Source organism: Onychomys torridus, chromosome 14 (genome assembly GCF_903995425.1).
Source record: "Onychomys torridus chromosome 14, mOncTor1.1, whole genome shotgun sequence".
In the NCBI taxonomy this organism is placed as follows: Eukaryota; Metazoa; Chordata; class Mammalia; order Rodentia; family Cricetidae; genus Onychomys; species Onychomys torridus.
In genome coordinates, this window is record NC_050456.1 from 49,759,732 (window position 1) to 49,779,387 (window position 19,656).

Here is a 19,656-nt window from a genome sequence, read left to right on the forward strand (position 1 = left end):
AAATATCTTTTTCCACCCTTTAACCCTAACGTATTACCTGTCTTTTATGGTAGGATCCACTTCTTGGAGACAGCAAGCAGATAATTCTCATTTTTAAAAATCCCATCTACTAGTCTGTGTGTATTGATGGGGGATTCAGGCTATTGATATTCAGTTTTATTACTTAATAGTGTGCATTAATTTTTTTTTGTCATTTTGTCGATTTTGCAGTGTTTGGTCTTTACCTCTTTGTCCCTAGCTTAGCTATTATTCTAGTGTGGTTTCTTCTTTCCCATGGCCTCATGAATGGGTTTGTTTTTCTTTCCACTCTTTTAAAAGAGTCAAGCATTTTATGTAGAGCTAGCTGAGTGTCATTAATTCCTTTAAATCTATTTTTTTAATCATGGAAAACTTTAAATTTTTCTTCAATTATGACAGACAACTTTGCTGGGTATAGTAGGCTGGGTTGGCTGTTGTCTTTCAGAACTTGAAATTCATCATTCCAAGCCCTTCTGTCCTTTCCAGTTTCAGCTGAGTAATCTGGAGCTGTTCCCACAGGCCGCCTTTCTGTGTCGCTTGGCGTTTCCCTCTCACTGCGTTCTTTGTTCTGTATATCTAGTGTTTTAATTATAATCTAATGAGGGGAGTCTATTTTCTGGTCTTGCCTGTTTGGCGTCTTAAATGCCTCCCATATCTGGATGGACATCTTTCCCTCATTCTGGCAAATTTGCTTGTGTCCTTGATCATGAGCTTATTTCCCCTTTGATTTCTCTACTGGTAGTCATTATTTTGAGTTCGCTGCCCAGGATTTCATTCACCTCACTCTTACTATATGCAATCACTATAGGGTTAGTAGTTTTTGGAAGAGTTATTCTATGGCATTTTTTGTGTGTTTCTTATGTTATTGTGTTTGGATTTACATATTTGGGGGTATTTCACTGCATTTTTTAAAAAAAAACAGCTATATTCTTTTTTTTTTTTTTTTTTTTTTTTTTTTTTTTTTTTTTTTTTTGAGAAAGGGTTTCTCTGCATAGCTTTGAGCCTTTCTTGGAACTCACTCTGTAGCCCAGACTGGCCTTGAACTCACAGAAATCCACCTGCCTCTACCTCCCGAGTGCTGGGATTAAAGGCATGTGCCACCACTGCCTGGCTTAAATCAGCTATATTCTTTAAGTTGAAGTATTTGTAATGTTCAGTTGGGACTTGGATTTGGTAGACTTGATAATGTAGCTCAGAAAATAGTTTCCTGAGTTCAGGAGCTCAAGGTGCCTGCTGTGAACTCTATATTGTTCCCTAGATAGAATAGTAACTGAGAGCAACCATAGTAGCTGGATATTACCTCTCTGCAAATGTTGTAGTAGCCAACATTTGTTTATCCTGTTGGAGGATAAACAACTAAGGGTAGCAGGGAGTAGTCTTGGGTTTTAGTTAATGAGATTAGGGTTGGGATGGAAGTAAAATGAGTGAGACCAGCGGTTAAGTGTTAAATCAACTTTGAAAAAAGAATAGGTGGGTAGAGTAGCTAGGAGGAGAAAGCTGGAATACTGTAAGGGTCTCTGTTTTAGAGTTTGTTAGATCTATGTGAGGTTATATTAAGAAGTAAAATGAGGAGGACATAAAGATACAAGAAAGAAGACGAGATGTCAAGAAAAGAGGGGAAGTCTAAGAGATATGGGTGAATATATAGTAAAGAGTGCCTTGTGGTAGCCTGGGTGGAGAAGCATACTCAGCATGTTTCCTAAAACCTGACTGAACAATGAATAGACAAAAACAAAAGCATCATGAGACACTTATGCAAGAGTGGAGGTTAAGTTATAGAGAATGAAGAAAACAGGAAGACTTACTGAGCGGGTTGTTGCTCAGTGTAAGGAGTTGCTGGGTGAAGGTGCCGGGCCCTTCTCAGTGCTGGGTGTGGGTGAGAGAAGAAAATGGGAGCAGCTGGTCTTTGTAGCCTGTGCGTTCTGCGCAGTTCTGTTGTGTTGGGAAAATTCTTTCTGGTAGTTCTGGGTCTGTTTGTTTTGCTGTTGTTGTTTGTTTATTTCTCTGTTTGTTTGTTTTTTGAGTCAGGATCTTATGTAGCCCAGGCTGGGCCTGGAACTGGCAATTTACCTGAGGATGACATTGAATGGATGACCTGGAACTACTGAATCTCTTGCATCCACATCAGGAGTGGCGTGCTGAGATTACAGGCATTTTCCATCACACCCATTTTATGAGGCCCTGGGGATCAAACTTAGGATGTAGACATGCTAGGCAAGAACTCCACCAGTTGAGCTACACACCCCCCCCCGGTCTAGAACATTTGCTCTTTAAGCCATTTAACATGAACATCCCAAATTGCTTTCCATAAATATTCAACAGGAATGTGGCGGTTAGTGGCAATTATCAGGTATAGTTGCAAAGCCGTTTAATTTTTGTGTTGATTACATTTCTAATATCGTTGAGCAAGAAAACCTTGCATTATGCTGCTTCTAGGTGAAGTGATGTGTTATATTTCTCACCTTTGAACCCCTTGTTCCAGGAACAATTTTTCTTGATAAATTTCTGAGAAGAAATCCTCAAGGTTCCTCTTTGCAAGATCTCAGCACATCAGTACAAAAGGCCATTGCCTTCAGACTCTTGGGACCTCAGAGACTACTTTCCCCATTCTCCACTCATTCTAACTACTGCTCCTCCCATCGGTGCATATATAAGCTAAGTAAGTGTGTATATTGACTTTTTCTGAAAACAGGCGTCCCAGGAGTTATACTTTCTTCTCAGTGGTTGCTTTATTCTGAAGTTGGAAATCCAAAGGGAAAATCATGTGGCTTTTTGACAAACTGCAGGTTCCCTTGTGATTTCTTAAAACACCAGAAGATCCAACACTTGAGGACCTAGAGGTTTTCCTCCTTGTTAGCTCCCTGAGCCACCTCCACTGTACACAGCATTCTTCCTAGAGACCTGCTGCAGGACCAGTTCATTCCAGGAACACTTTACTTTACCATGTGGCCTCCCATCTTTCAGATTCTTAGAGCCTATTGGAGGTATCAATCCATTACATGCACTGTGAGCCTTTGTTTACCTGGGTTGATTAAACACTGGCAGTCTGGAGTAATTAGCCTCCTTGTGAACAGGGTTTGTCTAATCTTAATTTTTAAAAGATGTATATGAATATTTTGTTCACATGTATGTGTGTGCATCACATGCATGCCTGGTGCCCTTAAAGGTCAGAAGAGAGTGTTGGATCCTTTGAGACCAAGGTTATGGCTGGATAAAAGCAGTCATTTGGATTCTGGGAACCAAATCTGAGCTCTTGGAAAGAACAAGTGATCTTAATGGCTGAACCATCTTTCCAGCCCTGGTTTATGCACTCTTTGATGAGTCTAGAGGTCCCAAGAGTCTGAAGGCAATGGCCTTTTGTACTGATGTGCTGAGATCTTGCAAAGAGGAACCTTGAGGATTTCTTCTCAGATCATGTGTAGCAATGCTGTAGCTTCGTGGTAAGAACAGAGTGTGTCTGTAAGCTAGCTCTTTGAGTCTCTCTCTCTCTTACCCTCCCTCCCTCCTTCCCTCCCACTGCTAAAAAAATTTAAATCTATCCTTTATTTCTAGATGGTACAAATGGTAAGAGGTCCTAGTGTGAGGCAAATTGTTGCTTTTCTTTTTGGTTAAATGTCCAATGAGCAAATTGTAATGGTTATAATATGAACATTTATGGCATTTATGGTTAAGGCTTCCTACAACTTGTTTTAAGTGTATTTTTTTTTTTTGTTGTTGTATTGCTTTTGTTCTAAGAAACCAAGTATTATACACAAATAATGTGTACATGTGTATCATAGTTGCCACTAAGCAACTGTTAGTTGTCCCTTACTTTAGCTCTCAAATTGATGAGTTGTAACTTAAGAGAGTTGGGATAGTCTAGAGGTTGGTGAGGTGATCTGTAGTCTCACTTCCTATTATTGTTCTTTAAGGAAAAGCTCTATTGAGGTACAGTTTGCCCACCATAAAGCTTTCTCTTTGAAACACACAACTGAATGATTGCTAGTGCATTCACAGGGTTCCACAACAATTGCCACCATCTAGTGCCAGAACATCTTCATCACCCAAGAAGCAGTCCTGTGCCCATTAACAGCCACTCTCTGCAAGAGCCCTCTCCTCAGCCCTCAACAGCCACTAATTTACCTTAGATTTCTATAATGATCATATTCTGGACAATTCATATAATGTTTGGTCTTTTGTGAATGGTTTCTTTTAGCCAGCACATTGTCTTTAGGGTCCATTCATGTTGTAACATGAGTTGGGTCTTCGTTCCTTTTTATTATCTGGTAATAGTTGATCATGTGGCTGTACTCCATTTTCTTTATTCATTTAGCAGTACACGAACATTTGAAGAATTTTGACTTTTGGGAGGTTATAAATAACCCAGTTGTGTACATTGGCATGCCTGTTTATATGACATGTGCCTTTAGCAATCTTGGTACATACCTAAAAATAGAATTGTTGGGTCCTTCACTTCCTCTTCTTCATGCTGTTGAGGAATCACCAGGGTGTTTTCTATGGTGGCCAAACCATTTCACATCCCATCACCAACACATGAGGGGCTCCACTTCTCCACTTCTTGGCCTGTACTTGACACCCTCACTCTCCCTTATGACTTGGTGTCTTATTATGCTCTTGATTTCCCCTAGTAACTAGTGCTGAGTCTCTTCAGTTTTATATATATATATATAATATCTGTTTGGTTCCTTTTCCCATTTCTCAGTTGAGTTGTCTTTTTAGTGCTGAGTTGTAAGAGTTATTTATACACTCTGTGTATAAAACCTAAGTTTAATTGACCGACTTCCTTCCTTCCTGCCTTCCTTCCTGCCTCAGTCCTTTCTTCCCCTCCCTCCCTCCTTCCTTCCTTCTTTCCTCCTTTCTTTCTCTTCTGCATATGCTTTTGTTGTGATAACTTTGAAGCCATTTCCTAATTCAAGGTAACAAAGACTTACTCTTCTGTTGTCGTCTACGAGTTTTATGACCTTGGCTCTTACATCTAGGTCTCTGATCTCTTCTAAGTTTGTGGGTGGGAGGTGGGAGGTGGGATCCAGCCTCACTATCCTGCATCTGTGTGTTCACCAACCTCAGGATCACTTAGTGAAAAGACTGTTGTTCTCTCTTCAGTCACCTTGTGGTCCTTGTCAAAAATCAGCTGACCAGAAACGAGAGGCTTTGTTTCTGGCTCCCGGCTTCTGTTTTGTTGATCTTCGTGTTTGGTGTTGTGTCAGCTGTAGTGACCTTTGAGACATTCTCCTTCCTTTGCAAGTGAGGGTGAGATGAGTGTTCTGCACCCTGTGTAGGCTTGATCCCAGCTGCTCACCCCAGGCCTGTGCATCTAGGCTGGGGGATGCTCTGAAACTTGTAGCCGATGCTGTGGTCCAAGATCCTTTGGCGATACCAGTGTTCTTGGGCTAGTATTTCCAAGGGAAGGGAAGCATCTGGGAATACAGATAGATAGATAGATAGGTAGGTAGATAGATAGATAGATAGGCAGGCAAATTAGGGCAGGGGGCACCAACCTTGAGGCTTGTGATACCTTTTAAGAGAGCTCAGTCTTGTTAAGCTAATTATTTCTTCTTTGAATCTACCAGCAGAAATGTCTATTTACATTAGAAAGTGTTTTGGTTACAGTGAGCCTTGGTGCCTTTGAGGGACATTGTTCTGGCTAGTTTAATGTCAACCTGACACAAGCTAGTATCATTTGGGAAGAGGGATGTCTATGAGAAAAAGGCCCTACACATTATTCTGTGGACAAGTCTGTGGTTCATTTTCTTGACGGATGCTTGATATGGGAGGGCCCAGCTCCCTAGCAGGCTGTGTAACCCCTGAGCTGGTAGTTCTAGGAGCTATAAGAAAGCAGGCTGAGCAAGCCAGGAGTGCAGTCTCGTAAGCACTACTCCTCTGTGGCGTCTGCTTGAGTCCCCGACTCTAGGTTCCTGCCTTGAGTTTCTACCCTGACTTTCCTCAGTGACGGAATGGGACCTGGGAGTTACAAGTTGATTTTGGTCTTGGCATTTCATCACAGCAATAGAAACTAAGACAGACAGACTGTAGCCTGTTCAGGTAGAGCATGGCACTTGTGGCAACTCCTCTTCCTACACTGGCATATATACTCTTCTTACTAAGGTCATTAGTCCATGGAGATCTGAGAAGACGCCGAAGGTGGGGCTTCCCTGAGAAGCAGTAGCAGCCAGCTTTCTGACGGCAGTCTATCTTTCGTCTTCATGTATGATGTCTAGGTGGCACATAGCTTGTAGTGGGAGAGCCATCTAAGTTACATACCTATGGGGGCAATACACTGACATTTGTAAGTGGTGACGAGAACAGTGTCTGATCTGTTCTTGTGTAACAAGGGCTTGCCCAATCTTCCACATGGGGTAGAAGCCACCACCCTCATCTTTTCAGTGGAGAACTGGCATTCCTTATCACCTGTCAGAACAGCGTTATGCAGAGAGAGGCCAAGGAGGTGGAGCATGCATGGTGCTGGAGCACTGTGTCCACTTTGTTCTGTGGGACCTGCCTGCTCCAGGCTCTGCCCTGTCCTCCTCACCAAACCTGGCTGATCACCCACTAGATAGCTGTGATGCATCCTCTTTCAGATTATCAAGCAGGCAGGGGTTGGGTGCTCTCTGTCTGGCAATCAGAGCTCCCCAGAGTTACTGGGGAGTTCTTTCCTATCTCTTGTCTGTTGTGCAAGCAAAAGTAGGTAGTAGCTCTGGGAGGAATATTCAGCTGTTCTTCTGTAAGGGGCTGGATTGGGAGCAAGAGGAAGATGGATCTGCTTCTCTAGCTTTCCTAGTGCCTGTAGGGGAGCAGAGGCTCTGTGATAGGAGTCCTTAGTCTCTCTCTACTTTCATTTCTTCTTCAGACAGCAGCAACCACCATCAATGATAGTACCATTGTCTTAGTCACATTGCAGTTACACTGTGCCAGACTGTGTTATATACCTAACACAGCAACTTATTCCATCCTCACTACAACCCACGAGGCAGATGCTCTTACAGTCCTGCTTAGGGACGTGGAACCTGACACTCGGAGAAGCCATGTAGTTTGCTTAGGGTCATGCAGCCTGCAAGTGGTCGAGTCAGTCATTACTCCCACTGAAGTGGCCTGGCTCCAAGCACAACTCCACGCTGCCTCCACATTGTTGCCAAACTAGGGCACACTCAAGAGCACAACCCAGGGAGGGTAAAGCCACAAAATCATGTCACGTGAGGGATAATCGTTGAAACCAGAGATGTGTAGTACAGAGGCGAGAAGAACCAAGAGTAGGAGGGAAAGAGATGGACGAAGGGCTGTATGAGAGACATTGTCACATCTTTGTCTGTAAATGACAATAGCCTTTGGTATAGCCCTAGAGGTCACCCAGAGGTGAGGTCTCTCTCCTCTTTCTCTCTCTCTCTCGAATGTATATGTGCTTATATCCATATTTATGAATATTCTGACTCAAAATAGGGGAGAACAAAAGTCCTTAACTTCTCATCCTGGGACACTGGCAGACAGAGACCCCATGCACATCCCACAGGGATATGGAGCTATCATCAGGGGCTGAGAAAGGGGGTTAAACTGATGACGTCAGAGGAGTTAGATTTCAGCTCTTAGAACTTCATGAGATAGCAGCTAATGTTCAGTGAGGTGGCTAGATACACACAGAGTAGGCACATGGCACTCACTCAAGAACGTTCTAGGTAAAGCCATCGTCTCTCACACACACATTTAGGGATGTTTCCACTTTACTGTGAGCTCATAGACTATGTCAAGACAGGCGACCCTCCAGATTGGGTAAACTTGCAAAATGGAAGGGACTAGAATTAAAGTAGAGAAAGGTCAGAAAAACAGGCACCAAGTGGGAAGGTGAGTAAATTTAATTGAAAGTCAAGTCAGCCATGAGTATAATGAAAGATCTCTCACTTTTGCAGCTCACCTTTGACCTATCACCAGCCAGATGGTTCAGTTCTGGCCTTAACAAAGCCTTTACATATGAGAGACTTTCCTCTTGGTTATTTTGGAAATGCGTAAACATTTTCGATATTTCCCTGCTAAATGCAACAGAATTTAAATGAGTAAAAGGTATATATTGGCCATTTACAAAATGTGGGCCATTCTGGGCACCACACAGAGGAGCCAGAATAGGAAGTGTGAAGTTTCTTGGGTCCTTGAACTTCCAGTGGGCTGTTTTAGAAAATATTTTTGTATGTGTGCAGAAGAGATGTGTTTGAACTTTCTGGAAATGCACCTAGAAAGAGTCTTCATTATAGACCAGGAAGAGCAGTCTCAACAGTTTCAACCAAGTGTTGGTTATAAATCCACACCCTTTCTAAGCAGCAAGAATTCTGGATCTTTTCAGATAAAAGAGACCACAGAGGTGTCTGTGTTGTCTTCTTTCCCTCCCTCCAACCCCTACCTCATGGCTCCATTCCATTTATATTCACCAAGCAGCAATCCATCTTCTGCTTGATTGACACCTGCCACAGGAATTTTTATTCCCTCAGTGACAAAATTTGTAATGTGTGTTGAGCTGCTCTCAAGTGGAGTGGCCTTCACAGGCAGGCCCTTTGTATTGATTTGGAGGCTCTCTGTCTATAATTTCTGGTACACAACTCCACTTCTGTCTACGGGACTTACGGAATCCAAAGAAATCCCACTTTCCACAGAGATATTTGAAGATGGGCACCATTATATCTTGTGACATTAGTCAACAAATATTCTTGTTTGCCCTGGAAAACGTCCTTAATTCCACCATCCATTTCCATGCTGTAGGGATTTATGTCTCTTTTCTCATGTCTTTTTCTTCTGAATCCCATCTGTCATGGCCCTTCTGATAAAGCACCTCCCCTCAAACTAGACAGGATTTCAGAAACTTGGGGGTGAGCAGGGGCTCTAACTTATGTCATGTAGGCAGCCTTGACATATCATCAACTCACTAAACATGTGGTCAGCAATGACTCCCATATTTGGAAGGACTTTGAAGTTAAGAACCACCCTCTCTGCTGCTTCTCTTAAATTCTGGTGGATGAGGTAAATACTCTGAAAGGGAAATTCCTCCTTCCCCAACAGATAATCCTCCCTGGGTTTGGCATAGAGTCAGAGACAATGTCTACAGCCAAGGAATAGCTGTGCTTTGAGGCTATGGTCTACTTCTCTCTCATCAAAGGGGAGGGAATAGGACCAAATGGACATGAGCTGAGCACATCCCCAACACCGACTCTGTGCTAGGTGCTTTATATGGCACACAGGGTGGGGGGCAGTATTTTGGTCTTCTTGGCAACCTACTAGGTGGTGCCTTGTTTGCTGGATGGAGCTCAGAGAGTAAAATGCTAAGCGATTTGGACCAACAGGCAGATTAAAAGGAAAAGCAGTCATATTTCCACTGTCAAAAGTGAGTTGGGAAATTTGCACACACTTTCTGTATTCAGTTCAACTATTTCTTAGTAGAAGACACTTGTATCCACCACAGCAATCACATCATCACAAGATGAGAACCCAATGATAACCTAATATCCAGAGTGTACGAAGGTAGGATTTAGGCAAAACAAAGGCATACAGCCAAGGCTCATGGTCCATCACACTGCTCTGGCTGCTGATAATGCAGAGCAGGTTGCTGAGAACACTGGTGCCTCAGAGACCAGAGGGGCAGCCTGTGGTTTAAGACACTTAGGAATTGCTACAAACTTGATCTTCCTCGTACAGAAGAATTAATTATCCACCAAGTTAAGACTAGGAGGAATTGTACAGTGGCAAAGTCTCTTGACTCAGTTTATCCAATATTTCACAAGTCACTTGACCAGAGAGTACCTTTGTCTCTGATAGTTCTTATTCACATTCCACAGTAGCCACGTTCATCACCCCCCCCCCCCCCTCCACCCGCAAGGCAGGAGGACAGGCACTGGCAGCGATCTCCTGTTTTTGCTGGAGGCAGAGGGAATAGGTACAGGTTTCCCAGAGATGTGTGTGTGTTAGGAAGCAGGGCAGAAAGATCAACAGCAAAGGCTTCTCTGGATGGTGAGGTCCCACTCTCCTGAGAAGGTTCCAAAGAAAGGGCTGGTGGCCAGCGGTTATGTGTGTTGGCTAGTTTTATGTCAACTGGCCACAAGCTATAGTCATCTGAGAGGAGGGAGCCTCAGCTAGAAAATATCTCTGTAAGGTTGGGCCATAGGTAGGCCTACAGAGTATTTTCTCAATTAATGATTGATAGGGGAGGGCAGTCTGTTGTGGATAGTGTCAACCTTGGGCACGTGGGTTCTATAAGAAAGCTACCTAAGCAAGCCCTGAGGAGCAGGCCAGTCAGCAGCACTCCTCCATGGCCACTGCATCAGCTCCTGCCTCCAGGTTCCTGCCTAGTTTGAGTCCCTCCCTACCTTGGCTTCCCTCATGAACTGTGGCTTGGGGTATGTAAACCAAATAAACCATTTCTTCCCCAAGTTGCTTTTGGTCATAGTGTTCCATCACAGCAATAGTAACCCTAGCTTAGACATCATAAGCCCCTAGGTATTACCCAACCTCTATAAAATTCCTGTCATCCATACTGGAGGGAGATGCTCCTGTCCAGCCATCCTCCGTGTGAGAATAATCATCCCTGTCTGCCTCCCTGCCCAAAGAACAAGGCAAAAAGACTCAGGTCCCTCAGACATTACCATCTGTAAACACCTCCTTTATCCTTCTCCCCCTAGATTGGAGTAGGGATGGGGACCACACATCTTTATCTTTGAGCCTCTTTGTATTCTCACTTGTAAAATGTTTGGGTTAGAGTGGTGAACTCCAAGGTTTTTCCAGTTCTGTGGTTTCTGAAATGTTATGAAGACTGGGATATCAGAGTTCTAATTTCCTGGGCTGTTACTAACTAGTTACAAAATTTACATAAATAATTCTCCCATGAAGGACTTTCCAAAGAGAGTAACTTTGAGGCCCAAATGAGGTAATGCAGAGACCACTAGGGACTGAGGGGCTATTGTCAAAGTAGAAGGCGGTATTTTTCATTTGAGGCTTGGCACCCATGGGTGATGGTTGCCATCTGCCTCTCTGTTTTTTCTCCACACTCTCCTCCCACTTGTTCCCGTGAGCTGGTGTTTTCTCTACCCACTGGCCACTCATTTACCTTTGCTGGAAATGCTGGCCTCCTACATTCTCACCGGGTGGTCAGGAGTTGGACTAATGTTGATGATTAGCAGGCTTAAAATAATTTCAGATTTGTCTTAATTTGGATGGAGGTTGAACTGCAATATACCCCTGGCCAGTTTATGTAAAAGGACTTTTTGCCAATGATATTAAAGCATATGAGTCAGAGATAGAGCTTGTTTATCTAGGAGCACAGTGTTTTAAAGGAGCTGGAGGAACACCAATTATATCCTACAGGACCCGGCAGTAGAAGCACAAAGTATCCTTCTTTCGGATGGTGTACACTGTCTCCAAAGGAGGACCCTCCAGTTGACACTTCAGCCCCTGCAGGATGCTCTAGAGTGGGATGGGAGCCATTTTCCTGACTTGTGGGGCTGGGACAGCCCTGAGTTTGACAAGTGACAAGATATTGGAAATGGCCACTTGCCTTGTCAATTCCTCTTGGCCTGGGCATATAATTCACTAAAGGCCAGGACTTGGCCAATTAGAGATTCTCAAGAAACAGAGAGTATTAGTTATTGAGTTAAATGATAAGTTTTCAAGGGGAGCTAAACCAGGCGCACTCTGTGCTCTGATTGTGTCTTGCTAACTCATTGGTCCCATAGAACTTGTATGTGACTGCTTCTCTTCCAGGAGCTGTGTTTCTCTGGAACAGGATATTCTCATTTCCTGAGCTGTTACTAAATATTGAAAAATTTGCATAAATGATTCTCCTATCAAGGACTTGCCAAGAGAGTGACTGAATGCATCACAACAACTATTAAACTGATAAGAACAGATACTACACTTGATCTTAGCCAAAAGGCCGAGAAGCGATACACAACAACTATTTCTATATAAAATAAACTTCCTTCTCCGCCCAAACTTTCTCAAACTTTGCTGATTTCAGGTGCTTCATTTTCCACAGGCTGGTCAGAGTGTGCCCTTTGGTTCTCATCAGTTTGGTTCTGGCCTTTTAAAATGAACAGGTACTTTGCATATGTACATTAAACATAGGAATAAACAGCTAAGTATTTCGTCTTTTTATGTCTGTATGTGCAACATGTATGCCTGTTTGCCTGTGTGTGTGTGTTTGTGTGTGTGTTTGTGTGTAGATTAGCTGCCATTGATGTTGGGAGTCTTTGGTCACTTCTCCATTTTATTCCCTGAATCAGAGTCTCTCACTTGAACCTAGAGTTCACAGATACAACTAGTCTAGCTAGTGGGTTTGCCCCGGAATTCCCTGGGTCTGCTTTCAGAGTGCTTGGAATACAGGCGGGCTGCCCTCTCCGCTATGGACATGAGGGTTGGGGCTCAGAACTCTGGTTTCCACATTTGCTGCTTACATGGAAAGCTCTTTAACCACGCAGCCTGAAACAGCTAAGGTCCACTGGTCCTTATCTGCTGATACCCGTGCTTCATTCATTTTACCTCATCAGCTCTTCCAACAACCGAGATGGGCGTTATTACTGTTATCTCCCCCCTTTAAAATAAATGCAGCTGTATCTGAGGCTTAGACAGATGCAATAGCTGCAGATGGCCTTCCTGTAGCTTCTTTTCTGCCAACATCATTAAAAAACACTCCTAGGCAACTTATAATCTCTCAGTTTGGATCGTGGGTGATCTCCTTAGGGTTCCTTTAGCAAAGAGTTCTTGCTTAGCCATGCCAACAATTCTCCCAATCTGAGACCCCACTAGAGTCCCTGTGTTCTCTTCTGTTCCCTCCTGCCTCTTCCTTTTAACACAGCTGGGTGGATCAGGCATGCCCAAGGCCTCAAAGGAACGGGGCAGCAATTCCTCATTTGGTTTCAGTTTTATGGAATTTGGAAGCAGCTCCCAGCATGAAGATTGTGTCTTTTCCTTGTAGTGTGGTTGGAAGAAAAAGCTGAGGACCCTGGGGAGAAAGGAGTTGTGTTTGGTTCTGTGGGCCTGGCTAAGGGGCTGGCTGGCTGTGCCCATGTGCACACAGGGAGACAATGGACATACTGAGCGAGAATGTGGCCAGTGGACCCTTGGGCCCCAAGGTCAGATTGTGTCCCCTGAAACAAAGCTCCGGCCTTTGCTTTTATTCATGTGTTCCGTTCTGCCCTGGTAACCTTAGGCAGAACTCTGTGTATACCCTGGGAAAGGAGCAACTGCTTGGTTCTCTGGTGTGTGCTCGACTATGATATCCGGCCTGAGGAGAGCCTTGGATGTTGCCTGGTGCACAGGCCCTATGTAAGGGCCTCAGCAGTGGGCTTCCAGGGTTTAGGAGTGAGTCAGCTTGGCAACTGAGCCCTTGGGACAGTTCCCCAGAGGTGACTATTGGCCAAAGTGGAGAAAGCAGCCAGCCAGATCCCATTAGGCCCATTTAAATGCTCCCTCTGGATAGGAATGAGCTCTAGGAAGCATCCCCTGCAGGGCTTATGTGATCTGCAGGTGAAGCCAAGTTTCCTGAGGCGCTTTTTGCCCACACCTGTGGAGGTTACTAGAGGAGGTCTGGCCTGTGGGGAGACACCTGGCAGATGGTATTGGTATAACTGAGAACAAAATCACTTCTATGACCACTCCATACCAGCCTTCACCACATGCCAGGTGTAAGACTACCTCACCAGGGCCCTCCAGCTTAGACAGTTATTATCCACAGTATATAGAGGAGGCTCAACAATGCGCCTTAGCTGTAATTGGCTAGACTAGGATTCAATCCCTCGCCTGTCTTGATTTCATTCTATTCCAACGTTAACTGCATTGGGAAGTAGTGCTACCAAGCCTGGGATGTTGATGGTGGGTGAGCATCTTGGGTGTCACTGTGTTATAAGGTGAAGAAGGAGCCAAGTGTGGCTCGGGTTCTGTGCACTAATGTCCTTGCAGAGATGTGAGTGAGTGCTCTATTTGACAGCAACCATGTTACCGGAAGGAATAAGAGACTGTTTGATTCTACCCTGATATCTATGGACAGACTCAGGGTGAAACAACTTGCCTGGGGGAGGAGTAAATGACTGTTTTTGACACCCACACAAGAGTACAATACTTTCCATAGCCTTTTTTGCCTTTGTGATAACTTCTGGCTCCCACCCAGGCTGCCAGATTGCTCTTTTCACTGTCTCTTTCTATACCTCTCTGCTCAATTTGTATGCAGTTACTGCCTGGCCTCAATTCCAATATGTCCTTGATCCCAAGAGGCACATTTTTTCACACTTTAATATCTTTGCCATTGGCACACATCTTGTCATTGAGATATACACTTAATGCGATATGGCTTTTTAAATTAATGTTGCATTTTAGAGTCGATGGGAGAACAAGAATGGAGGGAATATGAGAATCCATGCTTTCATTCAACCCATCAGTCACCTGCAATAGATGTCAGTATTATACTAGATTCTGGGGACTCTGAAATAATTACTTTGCTGTCCTTGAAGTTATAATCTAGAGTGGCAAGATGGGCCTGTCCGGTCAACAACAGCTCAAGCTCTCTAGCTTGCCGTGGGAAGGGTTCTGAATTTGGGGAAGGGTTTGGAAAAACTGAGACTGGCTTTGGGGAGAAGGTGTATCATGAAGAGGAGCAGAAGGATTAGGAGAAGTTGAGAATAGGTGGCCTGAGATGGTTTGTGGATAAACTGGATGGTTGGGGCCAGCAAAGGCTCAGAACCAAGAGAAATGAGGCTGCGTTTGGGGACACCAAAGGGCTCCCTGTGGCCAAAGTGGAGGGTGTTTGTGGAGCCTTGGGTGTGAAAATGACACCAGGAGGATGGGCAGGGACAGATTGTTGGGGACCTTTAAATATCATGGAAATTAGTTTAATCTTTATCTTGAGTCCAAAAGCGAACCATTGAAGAGTTTTAATTCTGCAGAGAAAACAGATGGGAAGAGGGCAGTGGGTAGGGTGGGAGAAGGTGGGTAAGGTAACAGCTATTAGGGGAGAAAGAAAGCTACTCTGGAAGATTAAAAGAAAGCCTCACTTTAATTAACCATTCCCAGACAGCCAGCTCTGATCCTGCAGGCTTGAGGACCACCCTGTGGTACGGCTGGGCTTCTAGCAGAAGATCCTGCAGGCCCAAGGGGGCTCTGGCCTTGTCTCAGGAGAGCAGTGTTCTCACCAGGCAGGCTTATATGGCTTATGTCACTATGTTGCTTATGAGAAAAACTTAGCATTTGTCTCTACTTGTTCAAGAAGGGTCCTGTCAATCCCTAGTGGGGACATTTCCACAGATACTTGCTGAATTAGTTTGCAGCACAGACTGTTTTATAGTTGGATGGGAGCATATGCCAGCTCTGGGGGAAAAGTACAGCTGTTGGAGTAATACATCACAGGATAACCACAGTGGACATTTCCCTATAGGCTATCAGATGTTCAGTGTTTGGAGTCATAAGAGAGAAGCAGGTAATCGCTGTGGTTGTACACAGGGGTCATAAAGCAATCATGACATCGAGGCTGGGTTCAGCTGACTGTTCTACTTGTGAGAGGCGTCCTGGGACAGATGTGGGAGTGGGAGGTGCAAGGAGATTTTCTTATGTCCAGATGCCTGGAAAAGGGACGAGGGATGATTGAATGTGACCCAAGACTCACGATTCTCCTCCTTGTCCACTTCTCTGAACAGGTGCAGTGCCATACTTACACGGGGTACTGCTGGTGTGTCACCCCAGATGGGAAGCCCATCAGTGGCTCTTCTGTGCAGAATAAAACTCCTGTATGTTCAGGTACCGTAGGAAAGGGTGGGAGGAATGAGCAGGCTTGGAGAGAGACTTGCTGGTTGGGCTCTGAATCTTACAGGCAAGCCTTTAAAGGGTGGTGTGGTAAACGAACCCCTTTCCAGGTCAGAAGGGTTCCACTCTACACGTGCTCCGTAGTCAGCTTGATGAAGACTGCATCAGTGACTGCATATGTGTATGTCTTGAGTTTATGTTTCTGGTCTGTGCTCCATTCCTAAGCATTGGTTACATACAGTCCCTTAGATGTGAGATGGCCTACATCTAGGATTTTGTTGTTGTTTGCTGCCTGTAGTGGGCCTTGAAGTGCGTTATTGGTATTGATTTTAAAGTTGCATGAGAGTTCAACACCAAAGGCTTCAGTGATTGATTAGTGATGTCTGTCATGGACACTGGCAAAGAGAGAGAGTATAGGCTTCTCTCCTATATTTTTGCCATCCTTGAGTATGGTAACGAACAACAGTGGAAGGCTGTTTTAACAGTGAACCGTATGTCTGGCTGGTCATCTGTAGTGCCTGGGAGATTAAAAAGACTCCAAGTGTCAAAGCTTTTCCTTGAATATTCTGACTAGTAGGTACTAGATCTAGAATGGACCTGAAATCCTTTGTTTTTATGAAGCTTTTCTGATAATTAGACAAGTTTGATAACGATCCATTGGGTTTTTATCCATAGCAAAGATTATGTTTTTCTACTCCCAACTTTGTAAGCTTACAGAGTTTGCCATTAGGTCAGTTTTGTGGGATTGTGGGGTATAGATTTCCACAAGCCCCATGTTTCCCCTCATTAGTAACTCCCTTAAAGTCTCCCACAAAACAGCCAGTCTCAACCCGTCCACTGTGTATAGGGTTGCGTTTTTACTTATACCCAATTTTTAGTGCAAGCAAAAAAATAAAATGTTATGCTAAAACCTGCTTCCAAAGGTCTTCAGTCTATGTTAACTTTTCCCTGGTTTTTAAATTTGTAAAATAAAATTGGTTCTCTTTAAAACAAAACAAAACTGGCCCTTCTGTTTAAAAAGGAAAGTAAGTGGCATGGGTCATAAGAAGGTATGTAAGAATGTATGTTAGGGATCAAAACTTACAGGCCAGAAGGGAAGTTTACTTTATTTGTGGTTTACACAGAAACTGGAAACCTTAATTGGGTTAGGGTGAGGAGGGGCAGGACTTGGCCCTCCTTGCAAATGACCTGGAACACTTCATTTAAAGCAAACAAATGCATTAGACACAAGCCCCCTGCGGGATAAGATAACAAAATCCTTAGAGAACTAGTGTATAGAGAAGGAGTATAAGATGGGCTAGGAAAGTTTTCTTTTGTGGGCAGGATCTCCACAGAGGTCTTTCTATGGAGTAAGTTTTTCCCTGCACATGTGGCATTGGGCTTTAAGGAGAAGGCAGGTGCCACAGAGCCAGGTCTGGATGATGGGTGCATGTGGTATCCCAGAAGAGATGGGGCAAATGTTTGGCCAGCATGCAGGTTGCCCCCTCCTTGAAGAACAGGCTGTGTCTAGAAAATTGTTTCCATGCCTCAGACTGTTTGGCCCATTCAGTACAATTGGGCCAACAATTTTCTACTTAACGCAGACGGAAAATCACCGATTTCCTGCCCTGACCAGCAAGGGATGTCAATCATTGAATTTTCAGTAAGAGGGGGTTTCTTTTCAGTTGGCCCTGGTGACTGGATATGGGTCAGAGCATGGAGCTTGTGAGAAGAGGGGGTGTATGAGTGGGGGACAGACATCAGAATGTTTGAGTTACATGAATGTGGAGTTTTATAAAAACCCGGTCAAGATTGGTTCCAGGGAACCTGGAAATCATAGTTCATCTCAAAACAGTCTGGGTTATCAGTGACATTGATGTTAAACAAACCCCACTCGACATGCATGTGCACACTAACTTTGTATATAATATCCCCGGTGTATATACAATACATATATACATGACCATGTGCTCATAACATCAGGCTCTGCCAAGTGTTTGATGGAAACCACCACAGTATGATCTGAATGTTGTGCTTCTGTCTCTCTTGCCCAAGGTCCAGTCACCGACAAGCCCTTGAGCCAGGGTAATTCAGGAAGAAAAGGTGAGTGGAGTTTTATGCTTCATCTAAACGTTTGCTTTGAAAGCTAGTGTAAGCAGGGGTTCTTCGCTGAGAGAGAGGGAACCTGGGGTGCGAACTAAGCATGCTTCACATTTCCAGTTTCCTGAAGCACTAGAGGGGAGGATGGGCCAGACAGTGGTGATGACCCAGCTGTCACTGTTTCTGAGGAAGGAGCGAAAGTGTGGGGCACAGAGTTGGGTAGAGACCCTTATGTGAGCCCTGTGGATTTGTCTCAGCTCTCTGGGAAGTTCAGTTGGCCAACTACCAACATGCCCAGTGTTTATTTGAAGAGGAGGATCAAGGTAGGGTACTCATGTCTACCCTTGGCCCTACCTGTTTGTAGACTCATCTGAGTGCCCTCCCCTGCCATTTTCCTTCAGAGTGTGTTCTAGTGCTTCTAGAGGCCCTTCCTGAAGGCCAGGGTGATGCCATGGTATGCTGCCAGGCCTTGTCACCCTCAAAGCATCACATGGTCTGATATTTACCATTTGGCTTCCGTAGGAGCTGAAGGTTTTGATTCTTTTGTTTAAACCTAGAACAACACTAAACAGCAGATTAAACACTACTATTACAAGTCAAGAGACAGACAGACAGACAGACAGATAGACACTGTGGTAGAGAGGGTAACACTTTCTATTTTAAACTTCTAATGACAGTTTTGCCTCCTCCTTTTAACAAAAGACCCATATATTTTTTTCAGCCTGATTCTCCTATTTTATATAGCTGGTATTTGTCTGAGGGCTGTTTAGTGGACCCTGGCATGTAGCGCTGGTCCCTGCAGTATGCTACTTACCCTTTCCGGCTTGGAAGACACTTTGAGACCTAGGGCACACAACTGCTAGCTCCTGGGACAGCACACACAATGACCTGGAAAGCAGCTAGCTAGCCATCTGCCCCATGCACAGGTGTGGCCGAGCTTCCCTCTACCTCAGGCTGAATCTGAGGCTTCCCATCTCACCTTGGCTCTGGACACTGCATGCTCATAAGAGTCCCTGGTGGGGAGGGTACTGTGAATCAACGTGAAGTTCACTGTGGGCTACCCACACAGCCACATGGAGACCGGGGCAGCTGCTGGCTTCTGCCTCTGCACTGAGGATGGGGGTGAAGGATCAGAGAAGCTGTTTTCCTGAGATGTGGTCCTCAGTGGAAGGTGGTATCACATCTGTCTAAAATAGTGGGCCCACAGGTGGGTGACTTCTCATCCCCTGAAGAAGGAAGGTGGGAAGAAGGGAGTAGATACCTTTCTAGGTCCTTCCCAGAGTTGGGGAGGCAACCAGGAATGCTGTGGCAGGAAAGTGGGGATGGGGCAGGGATGTCTCTGAAGTCACCAGGGCTGTCAGTGGCATGTGCCTGGAGAGCTTGGGACTAGGATCTGCTTTCTTTCTGCTCGTGTGGGTTGATGAGCTTCAGAAGCCTCACATTGCTTCTGAGGACCTCTTGGCAGAGAAAACCTGTTGACAGTCATGTATAACTGACCACCCATCAAAATTGATCCTTCCCATCAAAAGCAATGGGGAGCACAAGGTGCTTATAAAGCATGCTGTCCAGAAAGGCTGGCTGGGAGATTTGCCTTCTTTTCTGGATAGCAAAGGCTTCTCCTATTGTTGCAGCCTTGTACCTAATGGGTAACAATGCTGGATAGCTCGCGGTCACCCTGGCTGCTATTGAGTCAGCTGGAAGAGGGCAGGTGGACTGAGGATGGGATTTCCGTAGATAGCAGTGAACACCATTGGTCCCCTCTTAGACCAAGGTCAGCTAGCAGATCTGGAGGTGGGATCAGGA

General features: G+C 44.7%; 1 protein-coding gene and 1 pseudogene across 3 annotated transcripts in view; one reads left to right on the plus strand and one right to left on the minus strand.

Annotated features, from left to right (window-relative positions):
• Nucleotides 1–19,656, plus strand: part of Smoc1 (SPARC related modular calcium binding 1) — a 166,227-nt gene that overhangs the window by 97,840 nt on the left and 48,731 nt on the right. For all 3 annotated transcript variants that reach the window (XM_036206596.1, XM_036206598.1, XM_036206597.1), the window contains exons 4-5: nt 15,669–15,768; nt 17,809–17,856. In XM_036206596.1, coding sequence (XP_036062489.1) covers nt 15,669–15,768; nt 17,809–17,856 — 148 coding nt within the window. The remainder of the gene's footprint in view (nt 1–15,668; nt 15,769–17,808; nt 17,857–19,656) is intronic.
• LOC118595967 lies at nt 11,727–11,929 on the minus strand (annotated as a pseudogene).